The sequence below is a fragment of the Aspergillus aculeatinus genome, assembly GCF_003184765.1.
Source record: "Aspergillus aculeatinus CBS 121060 unplaced genomic scaffold BO66scaffold_53, whole genome shotgun sequence".
NCBI classification, from domain to species: Eukaryota; Fungi; Ascomycota; class Eurotiomycetes; order Eurotiales; family Aspergillaceae; genus Aspergillus; species Aspergillus aculeatinus.
Window position 1 is genome coordinate 149009 of NW_020291522.1, and position 25521 is coordinate 174529.

General features: G+C 52.4%; 8 protein-coding genes across 8 annotated transcripts; 4 read left to right on the forward strand and 4 right to left on the reverse strand.

Moving 5' to 3' along the window:
* Positions 1 to 322: 322 nt before the first annotated feature.
* pmcA (putative P-type calcium ATPase) lies at positions 323 to 5232 on the forward strand. Its single transcript, XM_025642439.1, has 2 exons — positions 323 to 3637; positions 3693 to 5232. The coding sequence occupies exons 1-2, from the start codon at positions 617 to 619 to the stop codon at positions 4980 to 4982; spliced, it is 4311 nt and encodes a 1436-aa protein (XP_025499984.1). The 5' UTR covers positions 323 to 616; the 3' UTR covers positions 4983 to 5232.
* A 522-nt stretch (positions 5233 to 5754) lies between these two features.
* Positions 5755 to 7552, reverse strand: BO66DRAFT_332232 (uncharacterized protein; the record flags this gene model as incomplete). Its single annotated transcript, XM_025644124.1, has 4 exons — positions 5755 to 5892; positions 5981 to 6743; positions 6819 to 7042; positions 7151 to 7552. The coding sequence occupies 4 exons, from the start codon at positions 7550 to 7552 to the stop codon at positions 5755 to 5757; spliced, it is 1527 nt and encodes a 508-aa protein (XP_025499985.1).
* Positions 7553 to 9411: 1859 nt separating this feature from the next.
* Positions 9412 to 10857, forward strand: BO66DRAFT_414575 (uncharacterized protein; the record flags this gene model as incomplete). Its single annotated transcript, XM_025649478.1, has 3 exons — positions 9412 to 9705; positions 9775 to 10361; positions 10461 to 10857. 3 exons carry the CDS (start codon positions 9412 to 9414, stop codon positions 10855 to 10857), a joined length of 1278 nt encoding a protein of 425 aa, XP_025499986.1.
* A 193-nt stretch (positions 10858 to 11050) lies between these two features.
* On the reverse strand, positions 11051 to 12232 carry BO66DRAFT_382010 (aldo/keto reductase family protein; the record flags this gene model as incomplete). The annotated part of the gene is made up of 2 exons (XM_025645987.1): positions 11811 to 12232; positions 11051 to 11725 (listed from the first exon to the last, which is right to left on the reverse strand). Exons 1-2 carry the CDS (start codon positions 12108 to 12110, stop codon positions 11051 to 11053), a joined length of 975 nt encoding a protein of 324 aa, XP_025499987.1. The 5' UTR covers positions 12111 to 12232.
* A 643-nt stretch (positions 12233 to 12875) lies between these two features.
* BO66DRAFT_394858 (U2 snRNP complex subunit CUS2) lies at positions 12876 to 15011 on the forward strand. Its single transcript, XM_025648092.1, has 6 exons — positions 12876 to 13215; positions 13495 to 13617; positions 13714 to 14111; positions 14186 to 14294; positions 14353 to 14508; positions 14580 to 15011. The coding sequence occupies exons 1-6, from the start codon at positions 13027 to 13029 to the stop codon at positions 14790 to 14792; spliced, it is 1188 nt and encodes a 395-aa protein (XP_025499988.1). The 5' UTR covers positions 12876 to 13026; the 3' UTR covers positions 14793 to 15011.
* Positions 15012 to 15358: 347 nt separating this feature from the next.
* BO66DRAFT_394859 (tubulin beta chain) lies at positions 15359 to 17765 on the forward strand. The gene is made up of 9 exons (XM_025648093.1): positions 15359 to 15571; positions 15706 to 15729; positions 15813 to 15838; positions 15954 to 15995; positions 16070 to 16124; positions 16183 to 16638; positions 16723 to 17057; positions 17110 to 17469; positions 17521 to 17765. The coding sequence occupies exons 1-9, from the start codon at positions 15560 to 15562 to the stop codon at positions 17552 to 17554; spliced, it is 1344 nt and encodes a 447-aa protein (XP_025499989.1). The 5' UTR covers positions 15359 to 15559; the 3' UTR covers positions 17555 to 17765.
* A 1181-nt stretch (positions 17766 to 18946) lies between these two features.
* BO66DRAFT_189077 (ammonium permease MEP2) lies at positions 18947 to 21051 on the reverse strand. Its single transcript, XM_025642440.1, has 6 exons — positions 20677 to 21051; positions 20564 to 20628; positions 20255 to 20509; positions 19521 to 20195; positions 19237 to 19468; positions 18947 to 19170 (listed from the first exon to the last, which is right to left on the reverse strand). The coding sequence occupies exons 1-6, from the start codon at positions 20758 to 20760 to the stop codon at positions 19048 to 19050; spliced, it is 1434 nt and encodes a 477-aa protein (XP_025499990.1). The 5' UTR covers positions 20761 to 21051; the 3' UTR covers positions 18947 to 19047.
* Positions 21052 to 22533: 1482 nt separating this feature from the next.
* On the reverse strand, positions 22534 to 24940 carry BO66DRAFT_414580 (PLP-dependent transferase; the record flags this gene model as incomplete). The annotated part of the gene is made up of 6 exons (XM_025649479.1): positions 22534 to 22781; positions 22816 to 23728; positions 23768 to 23909; positions 23939 to 24257; positions 24336 to 24422; positions 24910 to 24940. The coding sequence occupies 6 exons, from the start codon at positions 24938 to 24940 to the stop codon at positions 22534 to 22536; spliced, it is 1740 nt and encodes a 579-aa protein (XP_025499991.1).
* Positions 24941 to 25521: the final 581 nt, after the last annotated feature.

Genomic DNA, 25521 nt, shown 5'->3' on the forward strand with positions numbered 1-25521 from the left:
CAGTGATATACCGATGCTTTGGACCTAATCTCACCGGTTATCAGCAAGTTGTCACGGCCTGGGCGTTGAAATCGTCGTTTTAGAATCTTCCCGCTCGAATGCGCTCCTGATACACATTACGGGGTCCGGCTCTTTGCTCCTGTTAATTTGGTCAACCTCCGGCGCTCACGGCCCTCGTTCGCCTGTTTCCCTTTGCCCTCCGCCCCATCAATCGCTTCCTCGACTATTCTCTCGGGCGCGCCTACATTCGGTGACTTCGGATCATTGCTGGTTTGGTAAACGCGGACGTTGATACACGACCGGGACCAGACCTGCGGCTACAGCGCGACAATCGGTAGACTTCGTTTCACTTAGACCACATAGGATATCCTATACGACCGTTGGATCCCATGATTTACTCTTGAGCTTAATTGTCTCATTGTGCGCCGTGGAATGAGATTCGTCCCCTTGAATGCCTGGCATCGGAAATACATGATACCGCAGCACTCGACCCATCCTCTCCTCCCCGGATCGCATTCCACTCAACACTAATCGATTATCCCCTGCCCATTCTTGCCTTGTTCTTTACACTTCCAAGACCCACCCTGTCCTCGGTCGTATCCTCCCCTGGACGACCATGCCAGACTCCGGACCCGATGGCCAAGATCCCAGGCAGTCGGGGTCGACTCCCCTGCGCCGGGAGCGGGCCCCGACAATCACCATTGACACATCGGCCGTGACCTCCCCCTCAAACGAACAGATTCGGCCGCCGGTGCAAATCTTGCCCATCCCGCCGCAACCTTCGCTCCAGATCTCAACCGACAATGTCGATGCGCATGACACCAGTGCTCTCCTGAATAACGGCGGAGTCTCGCCTACCTCCCTTCGCTCGGCTGCCTCCTCCGAAGCCAGAGACTACGAAAGTCGGCCGACGTCGCCGCATAACTTCTCCTCTCCCGCGTCCAAGATGGCTGATTCCATGTCCAATTCGAATTACCTGGCTGTACCGGGAACAAGATCTCGTGGAAATTCGTTGGAGTCGCAGGACTCGAATCAATCGTCCAGCTCGTACGGAGGAGATACCTACGCACCGACTGCATCGCATGGATCCAACACAGACTTGACGCAGAACACGATTGTGAACGATGAGGATGCCCTGAAGCCCGACCCAGGCCGGGAAGCTGAGTTCGAAGTGGAAGACAACAAATTCGCCTTCTCGCCTGGCCAGTTGAACAAGCTTCTAAATCCAAAGAGCCTTGGAGCCTTGCATGCTCTCGGCGGGCTTCGTGGAATTGAGAAAGGACTGCGCACCGACACTCGCAGTGGCTTAAGCTTAGACGAGAACGAACTGGACGGTGTTGTGAGCTTTGAAGATGCCACGGCCTCACAGACGACCCAGGCCACGCCCAAGTCCTCTTCTCCCCCGCCTCAGCATCACACATCAGAGGGATCGAACGCCGCGAAACCTTCCGACGGATCGTTTACGGATCGGATCCGCGTCTATGGGACGAATAAACTCCCGGAAAGGAAGGCCAAAAGTTTCTTGGAGTTGGCCTGGATCGCATATAATGACAAGGTGCTGATCTTGCTGACGATAGCTGCCATCATATCCCTTGCTTTGGGCATCTACCAATCTGTGACAGCCACCGGCAAAGAGGCCCGAGTGCAATGGGTTGAAGGCGTTGCAATCATTGTGGCTATTCTGATTGTCGTTATTGTAGGAGCTGCGAATGACTGGCAGAAAGAACGTCAGTTCGTCAAGTTGAATAAGAAGAAGGATGACCGCCTAGTCAAGGTGATCCGCTCCGGAAAGACCTCAGAGATCTCGGTGCATGATGTCCTTGTGGGCGATGTCATGCATCTAGAACCCGGTGACATGATTCCGGTAGACGGGATCTTCATCGATGGCCACAATGTCAAATGCGACGAGTCCTCCGCTACTGGCGAGTCGGATGTTCTTCGGAAAATGTCTGCCGATGATGTATACCGCGCCATCGAGCAACACGACAACGTCTCAAAGCATGATCCGTTCATCGTTTCTGGTGCAAAGGTTTCCGAAGGTGTGGGAACATTCCTGGTTACAGCGGTTGGTGTCAATTCGACGTACGGAAAGACAATGATGTCGCTTCAAGACGAGGGCCAAACGACGCCACTGCAGTCGAAGTTGAATGTACTCGCCGAGTACATTGCGAAGCTTGGTCTCGCCTCTGGATTGCTCCTATTCGTTGTTCTTTTCATCAAGTTCCTCGCACAGTTGAAAGACATGGGAGGTGCCTCCGAAAAGGGTCAGGCTTTCCTACAGATCTTCATTGTTGCTGTGACTGTAATTGTTGTTGCTGTTCCGGAAGGTTTGCCGCTCGCGGTCACTCTTGCGCTTGCCTTCGCTACTACTCGAATGCTCAAGGATAACAACCTTGTACGATTGCTGAGAGCATGTGAAACCATGGGCAACGCAACCACTATCTGCTCCGATAAGACCGGTACCTTGACAGAAAACAAGATGACTGCTGTCGCTGCCACTCTGGGTAAGAACCTCCGCTTTGGCGATAAATCATCAGGGCCAGCCCTCCGTGCGGACGATGACCGAGGCCGGGACCCGGTGACCACCGTCTCTCCCTCGGAATTCTCTTCCAGCCTTTCTGGCCCAGCCAAGGACTTGTTGATCAAATCGATTGCAATCAACTCAACGGCATTCGAAGGAGAGCAGGATGGTACCGCAACCTTTGTCGGCTCTAAGACCGAGACGGCACTCTTGGGATTCGCTCGGACGTACCTAGGAATGGGCTCAGTTAGTGAAGCACGGGACAACGCGACTATTGTGCAGATGGTGCCTTTCGATTCCGGACGTAAGTGCATGGCCGTGGTCATCAAGATGGAGAACGGAAAGTATCGGATGTTGGTCAAGGGCGCATCAGAAATTCTGGTGGCCCGTGCGACCAGAATTGTTAGTGATGCGAGGAAAGACCTTACCGAAGTGTCCATGTCTGATGAGGACCGGTCTGTTATGGACAAACTCATTGATCACTATGCTTCTCAATCGTTGCGGACTATTGGTTTGGTTTATCGTGATTTTGACCAGTGGCCTCCGCGGGGTGCAGCCACCCAGGAAGAAGATCGCTCACTCGTTGCCTTTGATTCAGTCTTCAAGGATATGGTCATACTAGGCGTTTTCGGTATCCAGGACCCGTTGCGCCCAGGCGTAACAGAATCGGTGCATCAATGTCAACGTGCGGGCGTTTTCGTGCGGATGGTGACTGGTGACAACATTACGACTGCAAAGGCTATCGCTCAAGAGTGCGGGATCTTCACGCCAGGAGGAATCGCCATTGAGGGGCCTAAATTTCGTCAATTGAGCAGTCGACAGATGACCCAGATCATTCCTCGATTGCAAGTACTAGCTCGATCGAGTCCCGATGACAAGAAGATCTTGGTGACTCAGCTTAAGAAGCTTGGTGAAACTGTCGCAGTGACTGGTGATGGTACCAATGATGCACAGGCTCTCAAGACCGCTGATGTTGGTTTCTCCATGGGTATTTCCGGTACTGAGGTTGCGAAGGAAGCTTCCGACATCATTCTGATGGACGACAACTTCACCTCCATCATCAAGGCTATGGCTTGGGGCAGGACTGTCAACGACGCTGTCAAAAAGTTCTTGCAGGTACAGTATCCCCTTGGTTTATTAATAATAGCAAGCAGAAGCTAATCGTCACTAGTTCCAACTCACTGTTAACGTGACAGCGGTCCTCCTTACATTTATCTCTGCTGTCGCAAGCGGTGATGAAGAGTCGGTCTTGACCGCGGTGCAGCTTCTCTGGGTCAACCTCATTATGGACACTTTCGCTGCTCTCGCTCTGGCGACGGATCCGCCTTCTCCTCATGTTCTCGACCGCAGGCCCGAGCCAAAGTCCGCGCCTCTCATCACTCCAACCATGTGGAAGATGATCATCGGACAGAGTATCTATCAGTTGGTCGTCACCCTTGTCTTGAACTTTGCTGGAAATTCGATCTTCCATTACCACACAGAGAAGGACACTTCGCACATGCAAACGGTCGTGTTCAACACGTTCGTCTGGATGCAGATCTTCAACCAGTGGAACTCTCGCCGTCTCGATAACAATCTTAATATTTTCGAAGGAATGTTAAAGAACGCATGGTTTATTGGAATTCAGTTGATCATCATTGGAGGACAGATTCTCATTATCTTCGTTGGTGGTCAAGCATTCTCGGTTGTGCGGCTCAATGGGCCTCAATGGGGCGTGTCTCTGGTCTTGGGAGTCATCTCCCTTCCAGTAGGTGTGATCATTCGCTTGATACCAGATGCTCTCATTGCCAGGCTTATCCCCACCTTCTGGCACCGCAAGAAGGGTCCTGAGCTTTGGGTCTCTGACGAGGATCGCCGCTTCGAGTGGAATCCTGCTCTAGAGGAGATCCGGGACCAGTTGAAGTTCCTTAAGACTGTTCGCGGAGGCCGTCTCCGGCACTTGAAGCACAAGCTACAACACCCCGAAGAACTTCTTCCCAGATCGCGAAGCGGATCACGGTCCTCCAGATCTCGAGAGAATTCGATCCCTGGAACACCTGTGGAGAACAATAGTGACAGCACTCCGCCCATGCCAGCGACTCCGGAATCACGATCCAGACGACGCACACGGTCTCGCTCCAATTCAGCATTCGGGCCAGCGGCTGCCATGGCCGGTGTTGTGGCGGGTAGTATTGCAGGCTGGTCCCCAATCGAACGAACGCAGGGAGATGGCGAGCCTTTCAGGATTCAGGCCGACAGCCCCCACGGCGGCCTAGACAAGCAACAAGGCATCGAGATTCATCCGGACACCGCTGCGGATGACCAAATCGTGGGCAACTTCAAGGGCCCCTCGAAGACACCTCCGAGCCAGAACCCTGATCTTTTACCCCATTTTGATCACGTCCCGCCTGAGCGTGCGCCATCCAGCCGCAGCCGACGGTCTACGTCACGTCAGTCTCAATCCAGTCAAAGCCATGTCTGAGCGTCCCGCGCTATATTGCCTGTGCAATACTAGATTCTGTTGTCCTACTTCACTTCAAATGATTCCACGCTCGGTTCATTCTCGCCTGTGTATACTTATTTCCTCTTCCTCATACCCTGTTGTCATTCGAGATTCGTTGTCTTGCCCACGCCGAACTTTGCTGTTTTGCCCGTCTTGAACTTAATTTGCGTACTTTCTGCAGAGGTCCCTCTAGCCTTGCTTTACCTGTTTGTGTCATAGCATCGTTGTCTTCACAATTCCAATCATATCCCAGGGAAAGGTGTCTCGGTCTCGGCGTACGTGGCTTTCAAAAGGGGATTGGCTGTTTCTGCTTTTTCACTTCGTTTGTTTGTTAGACACTCCTTCCTCTCGCATAGGGATGGGCGGCGACCTGAGCGACAAAAAGGGCAAGATTATTCTAATTGGTTTTGTGTTTTCAGTTTTCAAAGATAGCCTATCTTACCTTGTACATAGTGTACTTTTGCTGCTCACTGATATGTCTATATGCCCTGCTTGATCTCTACTGCTTGCAAGCAGGGCGAGGGAGAATCCGATGGATGATCTACTACGGTTCTCATAGTGTTCATGTTGAAATCACTATATCTAGGCCATCATTCGTATGTCTTTGTAAGGTTTTCGACACCAAAATCTATGCACACCGAAATTGACAGAAAGATATAAACTTGCTTTCACACTAGCCGCCAGAAGTAACCACCATAGACGGCATCCACCAAGCCACTGCCATCAACGTATCTCACATCTCACCAGGTGGTCAGCGGCCCATGAACCTGATCTCCAGCAGTCTCAAGGGCGGGAAAGCCAGGGCGGTAAAGCCCATCCCCAGCCAAATCCCCAAATCGCATCCCTCCGCAATCGCTGCCGCCACGGGGCCTGTAAAATAAGCTTGATCCTGATCAAAGTCATCAGCAATCATTGAACTTGACAATGTCATGCACAGAGGCAGGACTGGGGAGAGAGAGAGAGAGAGGGTGAGGTACCATGCCAACAATAGCTCCTATCCAACCGACGAGAAAAGCGATACTGGCCGCAATGCCCACGGGAAGTCTGAGTCGATCGTTCCACGCGTCCCAGTCGTAGCCCCGGCCGCGATTGAAGAGGAGGTCCTCTTGCACCACGATCGTGAACCAGATTACCGCCCAGTATCCGATCAGCGGCATCACGCTGCGGAAGATGTCGTACAGGGAGTCTCGACCGCCGATGGCACACGAGGCGTACACCAACGTGCTGGCGGTGGTGTAGACGGGGCGCGGGAATCTGCGCCAGACATTGCCCAGCATCTGGAAATTCATCCCCGTCGAGTACGACGCCGGCGCGTTGTTGGAGACGATCGTCAGGACGTTGATCACGGCACACAGCCTCCCCAGGGGCCCCAGGCGATCGTACCCGGCCATCAGCAGGCTTCCCGGCGTACCGTCGTAGATCGACCGCCACCGGGCACTGTGTGCCACCCCACTGCCCAGACCCGCACCCAGAAGCAGGGTCACGGTGAACGCGAGGCTGGCGCCGATGGTCGTCACCGTCCAGATCTTCCATCGCTTGATATCCGGCGAGTAGTACACGTGATAGTCGGCCGCGACGGGCACCCACGACAGGGGAATCGATAGACAGAGCGAGAAGAACGCCAGCCGTTTCGCGTTGATCTGCGTGGTCGTTCCGACTGACGGGCTGTCGAAGTCGAACTGAGGCCCGGCCGACCCGGTGAGGAGCGAAAAGACGATCAGCTGTGGGAACCATGCGTACCTTTGGGGAGGTTTGCGAATATGAATGTCAGTCGGGTGGGCACTCGGAAATGTCAGGGATTAGTCAATTCCTTACCTCTCATAGTATTGGAAGATCTGCATCCCGAAGGTGGCCATCGCCCAACTCGCCAATGCTACGATGACGATTCCAACGATCACTGATACACCCCCGCCGGATAGCTTGGATAGTAGTTGGCCTCCTACCGTCGCGCTCATCATCCCGGTGCCCAAACATGAGAGCACATTCAATACGCAGCATACTTTGGTGGGGTAATACCCCATGAAGAACCGGGACACGATCTAAGAGGAAGAGAGGGGCTGTAAGTCAGCTGCATTGATGGTGGGGGAGGCTTTTCAAACAGTGCAATATCCAAATGTTTCTGATATTGCTCGAGAGGTAAGTCATACCAGTGTGCGATTTCCACTTCGCGGGCCCCAAGTGCTCATGTAGCCAATCGCCAGACTCCCGAGTAGCGTGCTGAATATCACACATAGCGCACAATCGGTGAAGCTCAGCTTCATGACCAGCGTCCCTAGCGATCCGGTGATCGTGTTATTCATTGCCATCCCCATGCTCAGCCACGTCAGGAACATCTCAAACGATGTAAACTTGGTGTTCTTCATTCGTTCTTCCAACGGTACCGGCTCGATGCCGCGGGTCTCGAGCCCTTTGATGCTCCTTGTCCATCGTTGATATCTCGACTCGCGTTTATCCGGGAAGGGTCTTTCGGCTCCGGACTCGTCATGTGTCACAGTCACACTCGTCTGCAGAGACGAACATGCTCCCTGCTTTTCGATCTCAGGTTCCATTGGGGTGGGCTTCGGAGGATTGTTTCTCTGGTGCGTGCGAAGGGGATGCCGTCTTTCGCACAGCCTTCCTTTTCGCTTTTTTTCCCCGCAACAACAATAACAAGCCGAGTACAACCAGGAACCAACCCCAGTATATAAGTGATCTTCGGAGACAAACCACAATCAGAAGCAGGATCAACGGCAGACACAGCAGGCGGGTGCAACTTCACCTTCTTTTTTTTTTACCCCCGGGCAGGTTACTAGACTGACATCACCCTTTGTCCTTGGTCGTGCAACCCCGTCCGCGCTACTTTCTCTATCGACATTCCACAACCCTCCCGCTAGAGCTGGGCCCTGTCCTCACCCTCCTTAGCCTGATCAGAAGGTTGCGTTACACCCGCTTACCTCCCCCAGCTCTATACTCTCTAGGAGACGAAGGGGTTAGGTATCCATGAGGAACATCGAAGAAGAACCAAACCCTGAGAAAGGGGACGCCTCGAGCCCCTTTCTACGCATTGTCATCGCGTGTGTGAATGTCACCAGCCTTTTTTTCTTGCTTTCTGATCTCATAGGTTGAAGGGTGGTGTGGTTTTTTTCTTCGCAACGGAGAAAGTCATGTGGCTGGAGGGTGACCACATACCATTGTTGATATTGCCATTTTAAGCTCTACTATACATTCCAACGGAATGCTCCAACCATGTAAGGGGAAGGAGCCATTACACCGTGATCCTGGGAAAGCAACAAACCTGTTTGGCTTTCTTATGAGTACTAGATGCATCTCTCTTTTGGGGGGGGTTCCCTTAATATCGCGTGGAAGATCATAGATTTGCCCCCAATCGTGGGGTAAAAACAGCCGGAAAGGTGGGTTTACTTTTTGGCTGGATCATGAACCGGAAAATCGGGAGGTATGGAAGATGAGCTCATGGTGTTCTTTTGACTCTCTTTTGAGAGAGACTCACATGGGCCTGTGACGTTTTTCACCGAGTTATCGCCTACTTTCAAACGGTTGGCTGATCGCGTGAGGCCCGCTGCGGCATCGGATCACTATGCCGCGTCAGGCTGGACAACCTGTGCATACTCTGATGTCGACTCGCCAAGCCCTGTCTGTACTGGGAGTAAATGTTCCGGGGATGCATCCTCGGTCTGTGGGATATTGTGTCCCTGCTCTCTGCTTTCTACTCACGTGCTTTCTCGACCATTGTTCCCAGAAAGAGTCAAGCTCTTAGTTGTCGGCCCTGACGTGATATTTCAGCCTCGTCATTGGATGTTGAGGTGCTTTATAGTATGTGTCTACCTAGAGCGGGATATTCATATGTTATCAGCCCCAATTTGTCAGTTGTACAATGCTAGTCGTCGAGAGGAGCTACTCTAAGCTGGTGCAGCGCACATCAGGCGATGCACAAACTCTGGAGCAGTTACTTTCGGGTTGAACAGGGGAGTTGTCTGTGGCTAAAAGCTTGTATTGCTATGGTCGCTTCGCATCAAGGAAAGTAGCTTGCTTTCGCTGAATGGGATGGAAATATGGAGGCATCACCAGTGTCTATTACCACGACGCAGGTGGAGGGTTCGCAATGTGAAGAAAGCTCACCGCCTTGACCCGCCGGCGGATGCGGGGACTGAAGATGCAGCCCCAGGCCCCAGGGCAGCCACTAACTTACCTACAATTACAGAACTATTGCCCCAGACCCGTGACCCCGGATAATCCATGGAACTCCCATCGGTCCTTATCCGCCACGGTACCCGCTAATCTATCATCCCTCGGAGCCTGTGCGGAGTCTCCACCAAGGTTATCTTAGACTTGACATTTCCATATCATATCAGTGTACGAGCCTCTGTCAGAGCAATTGAGCAGAGATTGGGAGCCGGCCACTGAAAAACTGATGGCGAATGCTACGGAGAACTCTTCCGAGTGGAAGGGGCCGTCGCTGTTCTCTTCAGGCGCCTCGTCTCATCCCTACGTGACATACTTCATTCTCGCCATAACTTCGTATGTCACTGTGGTGAATCTTCTGCGGTTCCGCATAGTGAAATGGATGCACAAGCGATACAAATATCCCACGCGCGAGTCCTTCGCTCGCATGACCGATGACGACGCGTGGACGATTCAGAAAACCATGCTAGAGCAGGAATTTCCTTTCTTTTACCTGAAGTCCCTCCAATTCGCACTATTCCGAGTTAGTGTTCTTTTTTTTTGGGTTGCGACATTCTGTGCCATCTTAGACCACTGACAGCCCCCCGTACAGACCTACGGCATCCCGACCATCTCTAAGCTGCTCGCGGGCACGGCACAGTTCTCGAAGCCGGAGACCTCCCTGAAGCGCTACGCTGACACGGTGGTCTTGATCCAGGAGTTTATGGGCAATGCTCCATCGTCTCACCGTGCTCGTATCGCCATCGCGCGCACCCGCTGGATGCACAGTGGGTATCGCGCCTCGGGTGAGATCCTCGAGGATGACATGCTGTACACGCTAGCTCTTTTCGCCGTGCAGCCCGTCCGATTCCTGGAGAAATACGAATGGCGAGGCGCGACTGACCTGGAGAGATGTGCCATCGGTAGCTTCTGGAAGAGCGTTGGCGATAACCTCAACATCAGCTACGATGCCCTGCCGTCAGGCAAGAATGGATTCCAGGACGGCTTGCATTGGTTGGAGGAGGCGATGGCCTGGGCTGATGCCTACGAAGCGAAGTGCATGGTACCCCATGTCAAGAATCGAGAAACGGCCGACCAGACCACGGAAGTGCTGCTGTACATGGTACCTGAGGCGTTCAAGCATGTTGGCCTGAAGTTTGTGTCCTATATGATGGACGATCGTCTGCGAAAAGCTATGATGTAGGTTTCCCATTCGCCCCCCTGGGCGCCCCTGTGCTACCTCAAGAACCGCGACATCATCTGAGTAACGTCGCTGACCCGGTTGGATGTTATTATCAGGTACGACCCGCCTCCGACAGCATATGCTCGGGTCTTCGCGGGCTTACTGGCCGCGCGCCGGTTTGCGATGCGCCACCTCGCTCTTCCCCGGCCGTACATCTTGCGGTATAAGACTTTCACGGATGTGGATGAGCATGGTCGCATCTTCTCCACGGAATGGGATGCAGCGCCTTACTACGCGAAACCCACGTTGCGGAACCGCTGGGGTCCAGTCGCCTGGTTGACCTGGGCTTTCGGCCGCCCTTTACCTGGTGATGAGGGGAAGAAGTATTATCCGCAGGGCTACTACGTCCCTGATGTAGGCCCGAAGTACTTTGAAGGACGGGGCCGGAAAGATCTGCAGCAGATTACAGAGGAGTTGGAGTCTTCGCGGAGGGGACAATGTCCTTTCATCTAAGATACTTTAGCCAATGAAAGAACTGACCTTCTGGAGCTCTGAACACAGCTCTGGAATTGATAGTATTCAACCTGATTGTTTGGTTTTAACTTCCAGGCGGTTGTGACGAATATCGAAAATCGTTCATGTCTATCACTCTTTCCAACTAATACGATGCCTGAACTCTAAATCAGCAACAACTTGCCCGACCCCCCTAGCGCGAGTTGAAATTATCCAAGACCGCAAACTCCTTCGCGACCTCCCAGATGGCTTCGATCTGCCTCACAACCTCATCTTCGAGGGGCCCCTTCTCCAGGGCCGTCAGAGTCTGATCCAACTGCTCGACACCACTCGCCCCCGCAATAATCGCATCACCAAGCTTCCCGTCCAACGCGGAATGATACGCCACCCACCGGTACGCCAACTCGGCCTTGGAGATTCCCGCCTTCTCCGCGACCTCGTTCCAGGTGTCCAGGACCCTCAACATCTCCGGCTTCATGTACAGACCCCGATAGACCTTTCCGAACCTGGAGTCCGGATCCCAGCGGCCGCCGGACCCGCTCGCAGTCCGGAGCTGCTCGCTCGTCTTGGTCAGGAACCCGCCGGCGATGGGGCTGTACGCGTAGAACCGGATGCCGTGCTCGCGCAGCAAGGGGAAGAGGCTCGACTCGATGAGACGCGAGATGGCGTTATAGTTCCCCTGGTAGACGGTCGGGCGCACGTAGTCGTGTTCCTGACAGAGGCGGAGGACTTCTTCGATCTCCGCCGCGGTGAAGTTCGACAGGCCGAAGTGCTTGAACTTGCCGGCGTGGTAGAGGTCGTTGATGCCGGCGAGAGTGGGCTCGATGGGGGCGGTGCGGTCGGGGACGTGGATGTAGAAGATGTTGACCTGGGCGGGGGTTATGGTAAGCTTCGCTTATCTCTCTGCTGTGACTATCGACAGCTTGGGGGAAAGGTGGGAGGGAGGTGCATACCGAGTCAGTGTTCAGCTTCCTCAAGCTCTCCTCTGCATCTGCGATGACCGCCTCTCGCGATGCGCGTCCCGGCCGTGCTCCCCCGCCGTGCTTGGTGTCGATGTCGAAGTCTTGGGCTGCGGCGTTGGCCTGGCCTAGGAGTTCCTCGCTGCGGCCGTAGATCTGCGCCGTGTCGATTTGGGTGACGTTGTGACGCTTCAGAATTTGGAGGATCTCGGTGGTCTTCTCCGCGGTATTGAGCTTGCTGTTGTCGTTGACGAGGCCGGCGCCAAAGACGATGTTGGCTCGCGAGGTAGACATTATGATTAGAGGTAATTGTTTGTCTTGGTGATTGATGCTGTTAGAAGATCGCTAAAGAGGATGCGCTTGGGTAATCTCTGATTCCGGCTCATGGTTTGTACAGAGTGTGATCCTTCCCTATTTATACATCGTGAACTTGGTACCAATACTCGTATCTTTGGGAGTGGTATAGATGTGGGCTTGGTATGGGCTAGTTAAGCGCAGTGTCATTTGTAAGCTACCACTTTCGATTTCAAAGCACGGTATAGTGTAGCTAGCACCTTCTTTGTATTCTGTCAGATTTTGCGGGGCTGTATAGAGTGGTTCTCCTGCGGGGGTAGAGGAGAAAAGATGTTGTTTGGAGATCCTCGATTCGAGGTTGAGTGTCTACATTATCTACATAGTACATAGTATGTCCTTTAGCTAGTATGTGGGTCTGCACGGAGTTGCATACATAGGGATTCTAGGCGATTTCTGAGTTGAGACGTTGGGAGTGCCTTGAGCTATCGGCATGACTTGCAACTGTCCTTTACATATGAGTGCCTCTGATAAAGCTCTTACCTAGCCCTACTGCTAATGAAGATATGGCAACGGAATCTGTAGCAGCGGGGTGGGTGTGAACCGAAAAGTTCTTGCGCAGAAGTGGTTGAGGAGAACTATGTACAGTACTGTACTGCAGAAGCCAGCCAGCCAAGGCTGTTCCATCGTTACGGAAGCTTCGAAGAAGATTACATAAACCCAACAAGCAAAGCATCTCCCCGCAAACGCAAACGCCGACGGGGCAATCGGTGATCTCATCCAAAACCCATTAACTCAATTCTGGCATTGCATCTTCTCATACAGCTACACCCTCCCCCAAACAATTTAATAAGCAGCCCGCATACTAGCTACATACAGTCGCATTGCAGAGCGCTGGCTCCAGCACACACATCCGCAAATGGCGTCACCCTCCTCGAACGACGCCGCCTCGAACCCGGCGCCATTCGCCAATTTCCCGCAAGACCCCTCCGAATTCGACAGCGACCCGCGCATCTCGTTCTCGAAACTCGACGATAAGTTCATCCTGGAGACCGACGACGGTCAAGAATATGAATACGACACCGCTCTGAAGCGGTGGATCCCGACGGTGTGTAGCGCGCTCTCTCCATCTGTCTCTCTTCGGCCTTGGTTGGCAGTGACCTGTGGGCTCTGTACCTACCGGGCTGTTGAAAGTTCCTTCTCCCCCCCCCTTCGGTTTTGCTGCTCCGGCGATCCGGAGCACTCTTTTTCATCTATGGAAAAATCGGTTCGCGTGCGTGTGAAAAACAAGCCGGGAAAAGGGGGCTACTTTTTTCTGCCTGGTGTATGGTTGGTTCGTGAAAACTGATTTTTTCGCTTGGGTGGTGGTGGGTGTTGCTCTCTCCAGGTCGACGATGACTTGCTCCAGAAACAGCAAGAAGCCTACAAAGTACACGGGGTGGATGAGGATGAACAGGTGACGGCGTCGCAATTGAAGAAGAAGCGCAAGCAGCAGGGCAATGGTGAAGAGGTCAGTTTGCAACTCAGTCCTACCTGTCAACCTTTTATCTTGTCGTTCCAAAGCCAGCAACGCTAAGCAAAGCTCGGGGTTTTTCGATCTGTGCAGGGCAATGGACAGAAACCGAAGAAACAGCGCGTCAACACGGCCGTCTTCGTGACGTCCATCCCCCTCGATGCCACCTTCGACGAGATCCGCGACCTCTTCTCCAAGTGCGGCGTGATTGCGGAGGAGATCGACAGCGGCCGCCCGCGCATCAAGATGTACAACGACGACGACGGGAAGTTCAAGGGCGAGGCGCTCGTGGTCTACTTCCGGCCGGAGTCGGTGAACCTGGCCATTCAGATGCTGGACGACTCGGACTTCCGGCTGGGCGTGACGGGCCCGCAGGGGGCGATGCGCGTGCAGGCGGCGGATTTCTCCTTCAAGAGCCAACAGGAGGCCCCGACGAAGACGAGCATGCGCGATAAGCGGAAGATCATTCAGCGGACCCAGAAACTCAACAAGTAAGGAGATTCCCTTCAACGGTGGGGGTGGTTGTCGATGATGATGCTGATGATACTAATTTGTCGACTGGTAGTAAACTTGCCGATTGGGACGATGACGATCCGTCGGCCCTTCCAGATACAAGCTCTCGCTTTGAGAAGATTGTCATTTTGAAACATATGTTCACTCTGAAAGAATTAGATGTACGGAATCCGTTCTCGTGCTGCGATGTTCATGAAAAGGTCTGACTCGTTATGACAGGAGGACCCTGCCGCTATTCTCGACATCAAGGAAGATATCCGCGATGAATGCTCGAAGCTCGGGGAGATTACGAATGTTGTTCTCTACGACAAGGAGCCGGAGGGGATTGTGAGCGTCCGCTTCCAGGATCCGGAGGCGGCTCGCAACTGTGTCCAGGTGGGTTGCATCCGCATGAGATCTACTTTCTCCAGCTCAAATGGTACATGCTAACAGTTCATGTCGCCCAGATGATGGATGGGCGCTATTTCGCTGGCACGCGAGTGGAAGCGTACATTTCCGATGGGAAAGAGAAGTTCAAGAAGACCAATGAGAAGCGGGCAGCGCTGGAAGATTTGGCCGAGAAAGGGTTGGATGCCGAAGATTCGGAGGAAGAGCAGCGCTTGGATGAATTTGGCACGTGGTTGGAAAGCTCTCACACGGTGGAGAATACTGCCAAGTGAGAGCAGCGGCGGTAGCAGGAACAGCAGCAGCGATATGGGGAGACGTCTATTTTCAGGTATCATGGACAGCAAGCAGATCTGTATCCCCCAACGGGCAATTTGCTGAACTATGTGGGCAAGGGACTGTGATTCCCGTACTAGTCATATTCAACCTTAATGAAGAACATGTGTACTATAGCAAAAGAAATATTCAAAGAAGTAATGACCTCATGCAGCGGGGAAACAAAGAACGACCAAATCCATATCCATAACAAAACACATGCCATGAACCAGAGGCTCGGTTGTAGATCAAAGTTCGGTTCGCGTGTGCTGGTTGCGAGCCTGACTTCTGAGGCATAAATTCGTGCTGGCCAACTGACACGCCAAACCCGATCGGGCTGAGTACTTTCCTTCTTGGGATTTTCCCCTTAATATTTGGACTGCCGGAAGAAAACAATCAAGCCACGGTCCAACTCAGCTTGCGTTCACTGTTGACTTTTGTGTTGTTGATCCGGGGGTACTCAGGTAACAGTTCACTGCTACTGCACCACTAACTCTCCCTAAACAACTTACCCCCCTCCTCCCCCCTTCCCCCCACCACCCTTCCTTCACCGCTCTCCTTCTCTACCCAAACTCTCCAAACTAACCCAATTCCTCGTTTTCTCCCTTCCTCCTCCTTCCACTTCGACTGTCTTCCCCAGTCTCCTCCACCTAATCCCTACATTCCTCCATTCTTCGACATCTGTCAACCCACTCTTTCTCCTCCTCAACTTCAATCACCTTTCACAATGCGCGAAATTGTATGTGGTCTACCCCCCTCCGTTGTTGTCCGCCACGGGAGACGCGTCGTTTAGACTTGACTCCCCTGATGCGCCCCCACCAGTTGTTCAATATAAGGATCATGCAGCTAACCTAGTCTTTTCCCACCCAACAGGTTCACCTCCAGACCGGTCAGTGTGTAAGTGAATTCGTGCTGGGACACACAACCTTTGCGGTTCGATATAATTATGCAGTGGACTAAAACATGGGTGCTGGTGACAGGGTAACCAAATTGGTGCCGCTTTCTGGTATGTCGTCTACTCGAGTGAATGGAACCATGACATGTTCTGTAGACTCTCACCCAGAGTCAAGAAAATTACTGTCAAAGCTTCTCTGTGGTCAATTGAGCTAACAATCTTCCAGGCAGACCATCTCTGGTGAGCACGGCCTCGATGGCGCCGGTGTGTAAGTGCAGACTTCCCGGGCGGCAGGACCAGCGGGTCGCGGAAAATGGTGAAGGATATTAATGGAAAGGACAGTTACAATGGCTCCTCCGACCTCCAGCTGGAGCGCATGAACGTCTACTTCAACGAGGTTCGTCTTCGAGTCCTCCCTCCGGCTTTCCCGCATCAGCTCCTGACTGCTTCACCAGGCTAGCGGCAACAAGTATGTTCCCCGTGCCGTCCTCGTCGACCTCGAGCCCGGTACCATGGACGCCGTCCGTGCCGGTCCTTTCGGCCAGCTTTTCCGCCCCGACAACTTTGTCTTCGGTCAATCCGGTGCTGGTAACAACTGGGCCAAGGGCCACTACACTGAGGGTGCCGAGCTTGTCGACCAGGTTGTCGATGTCGTCCGTCGCGAGGCTGAGGGCTGCGACTGCCTCCAGGGTTTCCAGATCACCCACTCCCTCGGTGGTGGTACCGGTGCCGGTATGGGTACTCTCTTGATCTCCAAGATCCGTGAGGAGTTCCCCGACCGTATGATGGCCACTTTCTCCGTCGTTCCCTCCCCGAAGGTCTCCGACACTGTTGTTGAGCCGTACAACGCCACCCTCTCCGTCCACCAGCTTGTTGAGCACTCCGACGAGACCTTCTGTATCGATAACGAGGTATGTTCTGGGAGATATGGCTTATATGGGTGACACGGCCGGTATGGGTGAAAGGCGCATAAATTGACCGGATGATTGCTGTAGGCTCTGTACGACATCTGCATGCGTACTCTCAAGCTCTCCAACCCCTCCTACGGTGACCTGAACCACTTGGTCTCCGCCGTCATGTCCGGTGTGACCACCTGTCTTCGTTTCCCTGGTCAGCTTAACTCCGACCTCCGCAAGCTGGCTGTCAACATGGTTCCTTTCCCTCGTCTCCACTTCTTCATGGTCGGCTTCGCTCCTCTGACCAGCCGTGGCGCTCACTCCTTCCGCGCCGTCTCTGTTCCTGAGTTGACCCAGCAGATGTTCGACCCCAAGAACATGATGGCTGCTTCGGACTTCCGCAACGGCCGTTACCTCACCTGCTCCGCCATCTTGTACGCTGCCCGTATCCTATTGCGTCGTGACTTTCGTACTGACTGAATCTAGCCGTGGACGTGTTTCCATGAAGGAGGTTGAGGATCAGATGCGCAACGTCCAGAGCAAGAACCAGACCTACTTCGTCGAGTGGATTCCCAACAACATCCAGACTGCTCTCTGCTCTATCCCTCCCCGTGGCCTCAAGATGTCCTCTACCTTCATCGGTAACTCGACCTCTATCCAGGAACTCTTCAAGCGTGTGGGTGATCAGTTTACTGCCATGTTCCGTCGCAAGGCTTTCTTGCACTGGTACACTGGCGAGGGTATGGACGAGATGGAGTTCACTGAGGCTGAGAGCAACATGAACGATCTCGTCTCCGAATACCAGCAGTACCAGGACGCCTCCATTTCCGAGGGCGAGGAGGAATAGTAAGTTTCCCGACTGTCGCGCCGGAGATAGAGTGACTAACTCTGTCGCAGCCCCGAGGAGGAGATCCTTGATGAGCAGGAGTAAACATTTGGCCGTCAAGAATGACGCAAAGCGGGACATGCGCTCGTTAATACCCTTGATAAGCTTACATTCTCAAAGGACGTTGGCTCGTTGTACCGGTCATTGTCGGTGAACTATTTCGTTTGAGCGCCTTTAATTTCCCCCTTCCTGTTTTTTAATTACCGAGGCCGATGGAAGCCTGAACCAATCCAAATCAATAGCACATAGTTCGAAGCAATTTATAGTTTATTGCTTCATATGCAGCGTATGTGAGCCGCTTCTGCTCGCCTATGGGTTTTCTGCGGTGATAGCATCCGGGCTTTGAACTTGTAGGAACACCTCGTAACGCCTATTGAGACATGTGGAAGGAGTAGAAAATACCGGGCTACGGATAAGCGGTTGGCACACAGTGGCTTGTACATTACCCACAGGAGGTGAAGCGATACAGGTGATATCAGTCACGTGACTTGCTTTCGGCAAGCAAGCATCAAGTTGGGTATACATGAAGTCCCCACCAATCAGCACGCTGCCATATGCTGCCGGCGCTAAGCAGAGCGCCCCAGGCTTCAAGGTTCTTCAGGTTCGGGTTCTTAAATCCCTGCCGGGCCTTTTAAGACTAGCTACTACGTAGCTGGATTACCGTACAGACTATGAGTATATGGATCATCTGTCCGCCCACCCGCTACAGCTTTTTTAAGCGGGGCCAAGTGATGTATATGTATACCTTTAGGTTATGTACTATACTGTACATGAAACCCTCCCGGTGCCACTCCGGCGACAACTGGCACTGGTTCGAGTGCTTGAGGATTATTTGGAGGTAGGCGCGGCTTCCTGCCTGCTTAGCTTTGCTTCTTAATTGTTTTGGTGGGTGTGGGAGTCAGTGGGTGCTGCGAGCACGGCCAGGTACAGTACAATCCAATCCGAGCGGGTGGTGGTAAGATGCCAATTGTGGGGGGGGGGGGGGGGTCATTTTGAAAAAGTTAACTAAGTAGGTGGGTTCCTATTGAGTATTCTGTAATTGAGATTATACGGGATGGCTCCAAGAGGGGGTAAGTAATGTACTCTGCGTAGTATGTTCCTCCGTCTGAGAAGACATCCGCTTCTTGCTGTGGCTCGTCTATCTCCCTGATCGTTGGGGAAGGGGATATGAAGAGGGTTGAGGCTTCCATACAAGGCACGTCAGGGTATTTCTAGCTTTACCTGAGGGTGAGTGAGGGACCGGGATGGAAAGTTGTATAGTTTTGATTACCCTTCTTCATTCAATTATTTTTTTTTCTCCAGAAACATTGAACCGATAACCAGTCACATTAGGTAAGAAAGTCAAATAGAGGAAGCCTTGAAAGGGGGAATAGAACCAAGAAAAGAAAAGTATATACATATTCACAGTAAAAGAGGGGGATATCAAAGTGGTAGAGACCTGAGAAAAAGAAAAGGGATATAGTCCAGAAAAAAAAAAAGAAAAATTAGGTAGAGTGGTGGTTTCACCCTGTCCGAGAAGTAACTGGTCCAGTCACCATTTACGCCTTCAGTTCTACCGACTCCTCGTTGCCGGCGGGCGTGATGCTGCGCTTGGAAGAGCTCTCGGCGTGCTCGGGGCTGGTGCCGGCGATGACGTCGCGGGTGATCTCGACATAGTCGTACTGTTTGCTAAGGGTTAGTTTTTCTGCTCAATATGATGGAAGGGCTCAAACATTGGGAAGACATACGGCAAATTCACCGATCTCGGCGTCATCAGTACCCAGGATCTCATCTTCCTCGGAGATGCGCAGGTGGAGACCAGGGATCAGGTTGATCAGGAAAAGAATGATGCAGCTGCCGAAGAAGGAGTAGGCCATGCCGGAGACAGAGTCGGCGAGCTGGTAGCCGAGCTGGACGTAGTTGTGGTTGATCCATCCACCGTCGATGACGGTGGAGCCATCGAGATGAGCAATGTAGTCACTAGCATAATGTTAGTGGGGTGCTGGCAGCGGAGACATAGAAAGAGACATACGCCGCAAAGATTCCGGTTAAAAGGTTGCCAACAAGGCCGCCAATACCGTGGACAGCGAAGATGTCCAGGCTGTCATCAATTTGGATCACATATTTCAGCTTGGTGGCGTAGTTGCAGGCAACAGCACCGACCACGCCGAAAATGAAGGCCGCCCAAGGTGTGACGAAGCCGGAGCCTGGAGTGATGGCAACCAAACCGGCAATGGCACCGGAGCAGAATCCAACCATAGACCATTTCCTCTCAAGTCGGTAGTCCAGGAGACACCAGGTGACGCCGCCCACCGATGCAGCCAGATTGGTGACAACGGCCGCCATCACGGCGCGCAGGTTGGCAGCCAGAGCGGAGCCTGCATTGAAACCGAACCATCCAACCCAGAGGAAGACTGTGCCGATGACAACATGGGTGACATTGTGAGGGCGGTAGTTGAGCTCGTGCGTTCCATGGCCACGACGCTTTCCGAGCATGAGAGAGTAGGCAAGAGCGGCAGAGCCGGAGGCAATGTGGACGGGAGTACCACCGGCGAAGTCGAGACCTCCTAGCTTGAACACCCAACCGGACGCGTTCCATGTCCAACAGGCAAGGGGATCGTAGATGATGGTGGTCCAGACAAAGCTGAAGACCATGCAAGGAAGCATGCGACCGCGCTCAGCGACGGCACCGACTGCAAGGGCCACCCTGGTGTCATACTGTCAGATATGCAGCCTTATAACGGATCGTAGCAGGGGTTTACTCACGTAATAGCTGCGAACATTCCCTGGAAGACGGCGAACAGAAGATCCGGAACTTTAGTGCTGCCCACGGAAGGAGCTCCCAGCACACCCTTCATACCGAAGTTCTGCAAGTCTCCAATATAACTTCCAGCAGTGTGGGAGAAGGCTAGCGAATACCCCCAGAAGAACCATTGGAAAGATACCACCCCGACCGACATTATCGAGAGCCAGATCAGCGACAGAGCTGACTTGCGTCGAGCAAGACCGGAATAGAAGAAGCTGGTAGGGTTAGCTCTGGAGTTATTATATCGAACACTAGGAATGGTCCCATACCCGACACCCGGAATCATCAATAGCACCAGGGCAGTGGAGGTAATCACCCAAGCAATGTCCCCGGACTGATAACAATTAGCAAAGGCTAAGTATCAAGCGCCTAAGGAGCTTACACTATAATAAATGTTGAGGTCTTCCGTCAGGGAATCACCACCCGTTGCACCCGTGCCATTGTAGGCAACGGGATACGCCGACATCGTGAATCTCACAAGATGCACGGAACTTGTTACAGGATCGAAGAGAAAGAACTGTGGGTTGCAGCCTGTCTACCACAGCTTGGCAAGAGGTTCAAGTATTATCGAACGCGCAGGCGGTGCCCAAGCGTAGGGGGTCTCGAAGGCAATGGAAGGAACAGGCACGTATTAGACCGACAGCAAGGAAAGCAAGTAGGGGAAAGTCCGGGCACTGATGGATGAATAATTGAATCTGAGCTGTTACCGATTTAGGATGACTCGGTTGCTGATCAATAATAGAAAGAAAAGTATAGATTTCAAATATAATTAAGAAAAAAAAGAGAGGTCAGATCAGGGGGAGATGCAGGAGTGATAAATAGTGGTGATGATAGTCGGCGGCCGGAGATATTACCAGTCAGATGAAAAGCGCCATCGTCTCACTTGCTTCGAACCCTGGAAGGGCTCCACATCATCGGAGCCATTCTGGGGGATGTCCTCTTTCTTGGCGACAGGATTAGTTTGGTCTTAATACGATGCGATATCTACTGATAGATATCGGAGGACTGGCCATGGCGGCGGATCCAGACGGGTGGAGTTGCTGGAGGAGAGCCATCACGGACCAATGTTATTTCTCACATTGATTGACTTGGCAGTATTCCTCTGACCTGCAGCTGGCTGGGATGACTCCTTTTCATTTTTCCGATCTGTCGAGAACGTGGATGCGCATGTTGGGAGTAGAGTTCCACGGCATTGGCTTGTTCATCGTGCATGGACGCCTAATCCATCAGCCATGGCTGATGGCTGCATGTCGGTTACATGTCGGAAGCGGCAAACAGGCCGGTAGACTCAGAGTGATAGCAGTAGGTATGCTTCGTGATGCGAAACTCAAACGCGGAGGGAGATTAGGGATTTCATTGACAGAAGAGGGTCAATAATGCAAATGCGCGGGAGTATGGATAAGGAGAGAAGTCTATTCAGCCCGGGAGAAATCCTTCAGTTTCAAGCAGCATCGGGACTGGCTGGAGATAGTCATCCATGTGTCTTATCAGTGGTAAATTAAGAGTTAGTCAGGTAGACAATTGCATGCACAGGTGGTAAGGGGTCAAAGAGAGTTCCTTATCTCCCGCCAGATACGTATGTTGGTATGCCATTGAACTGACAGGGCTGATTCTTGGATCCTGGCGGACTTGCCATCCTTCGTGAAGCTCCATCGGGAGGCGCAGTAATGACCACGAGGTTTTTCCAAACCTTGCAGATCTGCCCCACTGGCGTTCTGAACTGTAGCTGTACAGTGAGTACGGAGCACAATTGAATGAGTTGGTGCAATGGGATGGGAGTCTGGTGGTTGTTCCTAAACCTTCCGAGAATGAAGATGAAACTCCTTATCTTCCTCCGTTGTGGCAACCAATCACCATCGGCTCGGGTGGAAGTCTTATCTACCACACAATCTACAAGGCTGTTGATTACGAACGAACCAAACTACCTCCTATTGAACTTATTATCACTCGACCTGCTCGTCCTTGCCTTGACTCAGTCACCATTGACGACGCCAAGAAACCAGTCACATTACGGAGTAGGTAGTTCGCTATATCTGACACCGCAACTATGCTGCCAGGTGGTAACTTAACTGCTTATGCAGCTCCCGAGTTCCATCTACAAGTATAGCTAACTACAGCATCAATGTTCCCCATGTGGTCCGTTCATCTGCGAAAGCTTGATACGCCACTCCGTACGAGTAGAAATACATACTCAAGTCTACCAGACAGGAAGCGCTCCAATGTTGTGGTAACTCGACGATCACACGGTGCCCGACCCGATCGCTTCGGCCGCTTCCAGCGCAAACGCAAACCGAGCCTTGAGATCCTCCACAATCTCGACCCCGACACTAACGCGCAGCAAATCGGCCGGTACGCCGAACCCCGCGGCCCACTCTAACTCCCGATAGTACGCGAGAAGAACATAAGGCGACGTCAAGGTGAACTTCGTGCCGAGACTCGGCCCTTTGGCCGTCTCGATGCGATCAAAGGATGCCACCGTATGTTCTTCTTGTGAAACGTGAAAGACAGCAAACTTCCATACCCGCCCGTGGGGTCCGACACTCATCATAGAAACGTTTCGTCGGAATATACTTGGGGTGACAGACGTCCTTGACTAGCGGATGGGCTTGCAAAACTTGGCAGATGGCCTCAGCATTGTCGTTTATTATCCTGATGCGCGCCACGACGTCCCGGCTATTGCGCTCCATGAACAAAACGTCCTCGACCCAATAATTGTCATCCTCGAAATCCGCTTCGAACGCCCGCTTCAGTGGCCAATAATACCGGCTTTCGTATTTTAGGATAGCGCTGCCACCCATCACGTTACAGTCGCCTGAGAATATCTTCGTGAGACTGTTGACCACCACGTCGGCCCGGGCAAGGAGCTGGACATTGACCGAGTTGCCAATCGTCTCGTCCACCACCACAGCGAAGTCATACTTGTGGGGCAATTGGCGCATGCGCCGGAGATCGGAGCTCTTCAGCATTGGATTCCCGGGAAATTCGCAGAACAAGGCCAGGTGCCGTTCGCCAGCCCGCAGGCGGGCTTCTAGGTCGTTCAGCTCATCCGAGGAGCCATGCCCGTAGAGCAGACATCCCGGGCCGAACTTCTGCAAGACTTTCAAGGTGTCGGCATGCGGGAAACCAAACGAGATGCTCTTCCGTTGGCCTCGGACCGCGAGCAGCAACCAGTGCGTATTGAAAATGGCATCCATGCCGCACGGGTAGAGGTAAACGTCGTCGTCGGACAGTCCGGTCACTCCCCGTGAATTGGTTTGTGAGCTCGATTTTTCGACTGCAGCTGTAGATGTAGGATCCATTTCATCTACCAGGTAGCCTGCTAGGCGTCGACGAATCGCTATTCTGGCGTTGTCGACAAATGAGAGATCTAAGTTTGGTCCAAATCGCTCCTCCAGGAACTGCGTTTCTTCCCAGCTCTCTGTTGCGGCCTTGTGCTTGTCATCAAGTCCAACATTTCTTGGTCCAGTATTGACGTTCTTCTCTGCTTCGGGAGATGTTCGACGACGATCTATGGCGGAATCTCTTTGATACCCTCTTGGGCGTCTTCGTAATTCGCTATCGGCTGCGACTGTTCCTACGTCTGCGATGCCGGTGCGGTGTGCGCAGAATCCATCACTAGATACCCTCCTCAGAAAGTGCGTGACAGAACTCTGCTTGTCGACTTGAGATCCTGTCTCCGAAATTGCCAGTACTGTTTCGCAATTGGGAACAGATCCTCCTGAAGTATAACGGCGGATATTGAGGATGACACCTTAGCAATGGCTATCGGTTGAGTCGCCGAGCTCTTACTATCGAGACACAAATCAATTATCTTGACATTCCCAGCCAGTCCCTTCTTCGTCGCTTTTGCCTCGATAGTAATGATAATGAAGTCACGACATCTTTCAGTAGCCTTGTGGGCTGTGAATAACATCATGACAGTAGTTCTTGTTCCTTCTGAGCAGTATCTGGTCACGATGTCATCTGCAAATGCAGCAATGAGTTTGTGGATATAGGATCATGGTCAGCCATTGAAGACTCCGTCCATCACGCGCTTGGCACCTTTCTCATAATCCACGTTATCCATCCATATTGAAAGGGACATGCTCACAGCATAAGCAGTAAGAGAAGGAATTAAGTCACCCGGGTCTATGGTTGACGACACTATTCAATAAAATAAAGATAAAGCTGATAGATTCCGAAGTCACAATGCAACTGAAGCAGCCAACCATTGTATATGTTGATTCAAGCTTATCAAAGCTTTTCAGAATACAGATATTCACTTTTTAAATGGACTATGAGAGCACAATTCTTCTGTCTTTCTGTACGTCTGTACGCAAATGAGAAAGTGCAGGGTTAAGTACTTGGAGGAACTAATGACTGTAAGCAATAAGCATGTCGGGGCCACTGAAGTGATTCGTTATATCTATTCTCTCCACAACGCTCTCGCTCTCACATTGTTATCTCAATTTTCTGCCTGCTGTTCGACCTGACAGATCAATCAACGTGATACTCGCGAGTGAACGGGCTTTAGGCTGATTCGGTTTGTGTCCGTAGGCAAAGGCTCGCTTTTCTCCCCGGTTATTGCATGGTGGGATATGACTTGAAAGCATCAAGAGCCCGTCCGACGACTGACATTCGAGATTATCTCGCTTCCTTGGAACCATGACTTTACCGACAGTCGGGTTTAGACAGACTTATTCGTCACATCATTCAATATGCTTGGCTTATCATTGGGATCTTTCTTGCTTTATAGCCTACTGGGAGTGTTGCATAGGGGAACCCACCTCAAGCCCGCAGCGCTACCTTCTCAACATTGTTGTTCCCCAACCGCTGGATCAATTGACCTCAAACGAGACTCGTGCTTGCATCTCTGTAAGTTTTGCGGATAAGTGCCTTTTCGCGCCCCAGCACCCGAATGTGTAAGGATAGTTGTGTGTCGCCGTGGAACCCAAGACGGCGCGGCGCGCATAACGTCACCATTGCTGGGAACTTCGGCCAGCGCTCTGAAGATGAAAGTACCAATTCTTCCCTGCGCAGGAGCATTGACCATGCACTTGGGCTTCTCTATCAACTGCAGCGCGGGCTTTCAGATCTGAGGCACTAATGCACGCCCCTCGCAGTCCATGCGTATGGTGGGTTGATCAATACCAATATGGAAATTGAGAGACAGCCGTCTATTTCCTCAAATGCAGATCATCGAAGGATCATCGGGATCAAAGAGCATGCGCCAGTGTTGATCTTCCGG